General features: G+C 43.6%; 1 protein-coding gene across 1 annotated transcript; it reads left to right on the forward strand.

The window, feature by feature from the left end:
- Positions 1-4,032: 4,032 nt before the first annotated feature.
- Positions 4,033-4,998, forward strand: LOC120893897. The gene has a single exon (XM_040296093.1). It carries the CDS (start codon positions 4,033-4,035, stop codon positions 4,996-4,998), a length of 966 nt encoding a protein of 321 aa, XP_040152027.1.
- The last annotated feature ends 451 nt before the right edge of the window (positions 4,999-5,449 follow it).

A 5,449-nucleotide genomic window follows, 5' to 3' on the forward strand; every position in this document is an offset into this window, starting at 1 on the left:
TGCTTGATCTGCAGATTCGGCACCCGAAATCAAATCATCAACGTAGAAATCGTTGTACCATCGTTTTGACGCCGGAAATTCACTCTCACCATCTTCAAAGGCTCGCCTTAACGTTTTTATTGCCAGGTACGGGGCACATGCGGTTCCATACGTGACAGTGTTTAGTTTAAATGTACCCACTGGCTCTGACTCATGTGATCGCCAAAAAATGCACTGCAGTTCTCGATCCTTCTCATCTATTAACACCTGCCGATACATTTTCTCCACATCGGCTACCATTGCAACTTTGTTAAATCGAAAGCGCAATAAAATAGAGACAAGATCGTCTTGCAATTGAGGTCCGGTCAACAAAATATCGTTCAAAGACCTTCCACTGTCTGTTTTGCACGAAGCATCAAACACGACCCTGCACTTGGTAGTTGTGCTGTCTAGCTTCCATACGGCATGATGAGGTAAATAGTATCGTATACTCTGTTTGTTCCTCTCATCGGTTACCTTTGTCATGTGACTTAATTGAAGATATTCATCCATAAACTTATGATATTCTTTGCTCAAGCATGTATCCCTCTTCATTCGCCGCTCTACTGCTCCGAATCGTTTTAGAGAAATTTCATATGATTCTCCTATTTCCCTTTTATAGTTGTCCTTCTTTGGCAACTGTACTATATATCTCCCATCTTCATTTCGTCGTGTTGTTTTATCATACCATTCTTCACATAGTTGCTCCTCTGTTGACAAAATCTTCTCCTCAGGAATATCTTCCAATCTTACTAGCCTTTCCATTGCAGCATTAAAATCATCATCTATCGCACATCCCGCAATGCTTTCGTTGAAATTGTCCTCAATAGCCTCTGTCATTTTCCCGCTGACAATCCAACCTAACTTTGTTTCGAGCAATCGAGGTAGATATGACGCCAACCTTATTTTTCCTTCACCCAGCAACTCTGCAAACAAGCCGGCTCCTATTAGAATATCAATTCGCTCTGGCTTGTTGAACGTTGGATCTGCCAAGGCTATACCTGATGGTATGTTCCATCGATTGACTTCTACCATCTGACTCGGATAGTCGGATGTAACCTTCGGTAACACCAAAAATTGCAATCCTGCTTGGAAATCGGAAACACGCGATCTAATGCTGGTAGAAACCATACTGGTTGCAGTAACTGCCACTGCACCAATTCCTGATAACGGTCTGGACATTCGCAATCTCTTCAATTTTAGTTGTTGTGCCAGTCGTTCAGTAATAAAGTTAGACTGCGATCCTTGATCTAGCAACGCCCTAGCTGGTAACTCTTCATTATCACTTCCGCGTATCCATACCAGTGCTGTTGACAACCACACCATGTTTCTAGTTCTACCTGATACTCTGGTTGTCGCATTAATCGTTGTCGTTTCTTCTCCATTGGGTGTAAGCTGCTCTACCTGTGATGCCTGTGCTGCCACTTGGATCGCTTCCTGTCGTTTGCAAAGCAGCGTGTTATGTTTGCCGTGACAATGACTGCATTTACTCTCGTTCCGACAAAATCTTATTTGATGGTTCCCCTTCAAGCAGCTAAAACATAAATTGTGTTTCTTCGCCAACCCTTCCCGTTGCAAAAGTGACATACCTTCAAACGTCGTACATTCCAACAAGAGGTGATTTGCCTTACATGCTGGACAAACCCTTTTGTCATTGTATGAAGACTGGGCGGCGCATGTGACAGCATATGAGAGCGGCAATCTGTTTATCTTCTGGTCAGGCAAACGATTCCGCTGGTATGCCTTTGTTGCTGACCTTGTCCCGATCACACCGATGCTATGAAGCGCTGTGCTGTTTAGAATTCGTATCCTTTTCTCGCAGAATTCCATCAACAGGTCGTAGGTGTCGGTCTTGTTTTCCACTGCAAAATGTTCATACGCAATTAGTGTGGTGTTATCGAATTTGTACATTACCAAAGTCGTGAGCGGTGTGTTGCAATGTTGCGTTGGTTCTTCCAGCCGTTTCATTCCTTGAACCAGTCGTCGTGTTTCGTTAACAATTCTGGTTAATTCAGATGACGTTGCGGCACTCATCGGTTCCAGCTGAACAAGTGCTTTAAAATATTCCCTTCGCAGCTGCTTATTGTCGTCGTATCTCTGCAACAGGGTGTCCCAGGTTGACGCGTAGCTTTTCTCCTCCAGCGGCACATGCTCAAACTGTAGTTGCATGCGTGCGCACCTTCACTCAACGCACTTCACAGTTCACCAGCACTCACACGAACACAAATGCTACCACTTTGCGCACTCACTTCTCTAATCGCGATGGCTGTTCCTAAACTCCTGGTCAATGACCGACTAAGCCAAGCTGTAGTTCGCACAATTTCACACAAGGTGCACAGAATCAAACTCGTATAATATTACAATCTCGTCTTACAGTCCGTTTTAACGTCTTTGCAATTGCTTTTTTGTTTTCTTCTTTTTTCTTTAGTCCGCTCTTGTCCCACGTTGGCCTTAACTTTCCTTTATCCCTGTTTGACAAGGGTCACCGCACCATCAACATGTTTGAGTGAATCACAAAACAGCCGAACGATTTTCTACCGAAACTTTTCATCCACGCTTTATAAATTGTGACTGTACTTAACACAATTTCCAAATCCGGTTCGATAGGACCAAATGTTCTCTAGCTCACAACCAATTCACTTTCGGATCGATCGGTTCACTTCCAAACATCGCGGTGGTTACGTTAAGATTAATTTATTATACATATTTACAATTCACTAACACCTTAATCCTATTCTAATCCTAAGTCTGTCACCAATATATACACATTTTAGATCCGTCTAGCGGATTGCCTACTCATGGCGCAAACAAAATCAGAAACCTAGAAAAAATGAAACCGATCATATATACAGACGGAAGCAAAATAGAAGATAAATGTGGAATTTGCATATATATAAAACCACACAACAAACCAAATCAGTATATAGCATCCCACTTCAATCTAAAAAACACGGTTCCAATAACTTCTGTAGAGATAACAGCAATTGAAAAAGCCCTACAAATTGCAAATGAAAATAATCTAAAAAACCCGACAATATATACAGATAGCCAGGCAGCGTGCTATATCTTAAAAGAAGTACAAGAGAAATTCTACATTGACGAAGTAATACATAACATCCTAAAAACAAGCGAAAAACTCAATGCTGAGATAAGATGGATACCAGCACACATAAACATGGCAGGAAATGAGAAAGCCGACCAATTGGCCAAAAAAGGAAGCTTATCAGAAAAAATAATTGAAAACAAACTACGAATCAGTGACACAACAATCAACATAAAGAACACAATGAGAAAAGAAACTGAAGATTGGTACACAGCAGAGTGTACAGAGAAAATGAAGAAGCTAGAAGAATTTCATAAAGAATTCCAATTTAAACCTTGGTACGACGAAATCCCACTAAGCGCAAATGAAATCAAAACTACAAATAAATTAGTGGTTGGCCAAGACCTCTCGAGATATTCGTTAGCTAAAATGAAGATCGAAGAAAACGGTGATTGCCCAACTTGCCATACTCCAGAAACGGGACGCCATAAAATTTTCTACTGCACAAAAAACAAAAATCAAAGAGACTCAAATCCTCTCATATCTTGGAATAATTTTATATACAATTGGAAAGAAAAAACAGGAACAACGATAAAAGAAATCATCCGTTTCATGAAAGAAAACAACATTGAAATTTAGAAGAAAAGATATTCTTAAATCCCAATACAAGAAGTACACACCAACTTATAAACAGATACATTTGGAAAACTGACACAATGAAAGAGTAAACAACACAACACAACATGAATTGCGTGCAGCTGCGGAACGTTTTGAAAGCCGTTAAAGGCTGCTGCCAGAGATGTATTCTCAACACCGCTACCCCGCAAACTCCTTTGATGGCGCCCCTGCCATCTTTCAGGACACACCCTCACAATTCGCCATTTCTACACTCGGGAGTGGATTATTTTGGGCCCCTCGACGTCACCGTGAAGAGGTCCACCGAGAAACGATGGGGGGCTATATTCACATGCATGAGTACGCGGGCTGTACACATTGAACTGGCTGAGAAGTTAGATGTTGATAGCTTCTTAGTCTGCCTGAAAAATTTCACGAATCGGCGAGGCAAGATCACCCACCTATACAACGATAATGGGACCAACTTCATAGGCGCGGAAAGGCTGATGAAGAAGTTGGTGGAAGAAATCGGAGGGAGAATGGGAAGAGAAGCCGCTCTAAAATACCAAATTGAGTGGAAATTCAATCCACCATCCGCTCCCCACTTCGGAGGATCGTGGGAGCGGCTTATTCAGATTGTAAAGAAAGCGCTACAACACATGGCGACTGAATGGAAAACGCGACACGCCAACCCGGAAACGTTGCGAGCGGCGTTAATAGAGATAGAGGCTTTGATCAATTCGCGGCCATTGACGCACATACCGTTGTCCAACGAGGAAGACGAGATTCTGATGCCGTTCCACTTCCTTATTGGACGAGGCGTTGAGAGCCTACCGCCGGATAGCCTGGACACATCGTACGTATCCAGGCAGCAGTTCAAAGTGGCCCAGCATAACGCCAAGGTTTTTTGGGATCGCTGGAAGAAGGAGTATCTGCCAACACTCATCAAACGGAACAAGTGGACCAACAAGGTGGAACCAGTGAAGGTGGGCGATGTGGTGGTGCTCACAAACGAGAACGCACCCGCGGGACAATGGCTGAAGGGCAAGGTGCTTGAAGTGCACCCGGCTGCGGATGGGCAAGTTCGCGTCGTGTCCGTGAAGACGGCCACCGGAATCCTGAAGCGACCGGCCGTCAAGGTAGCAGTAGTGGACGTGAAGCCCAAGGAGCATCTACTCGTCGTGAAGCAACCGCCATCCAAGACGACCAAGAGAGTGCTGGAAGATGACGTGACTGTAAGGGAGGCCCCGTCAACCAAGCGGATCATCACAGCTGGCGACTGGACAGCCAGATTGCTTGCGGGCAATTCCGATCGCGATTGAAGAATCGTCACCCGTCTTTTTCTTTTGGGTAATTAACCGGGGTAAATTACGAGGGTGAGGATGTTACGCGTGCGATTATTTAAAACGTCTCAAACTGTATTTCGCGTGGTGCGCGATCACCTTAATCTAGAAACCGGGAACGCTACGTGTAAAAGCGGAATAAAAATGCGTCACAAAGACTAACATGCGGCACTCACGCGTACGTACGCTTATGTACTATTATCCTCGGAAAGGATAAACTAACATCCTAAAAATTGTATGGGCTTCCGGGGGTATAAAAAAGACCGAACTTTCAATGAATAATCATTCGGATTTGGCAACTCTAAGAAACCTCGTCTTTTTTAATTTTGCATATTCGGATCAAGAAAGAAATCTCTCATCCCTCTTCACCCCCTTCTGCGGCATAGGCTCCTCAAATTACTTGAGAGAGCAACTAGCGGGAAGGTTTACT

This window comes from Anopheles arabiensis, chromosome 2 (assembly GCF_016920715.1).
Source record: "Anopheles arabiensis isolate DONGOLA chromosome 2, AaraD3, whole genome shotgun sequence".
NCBI classification, from domain to species: Eukaryota; Metazoa; Arthropoda; class Insecta; order Diptera; family Culicidae; genus Anopheles; species Anopheles arabiensis.

Excerpts from the sequence above, each read along its gene's own strand:
- LOC120893897 (XM_040296093.1), top strand. The coding sequence starts at position 4,033 with ATGAGTACGCGGGCTGTACACATTGAACTGGCTGAGAAGTTAGATGTT.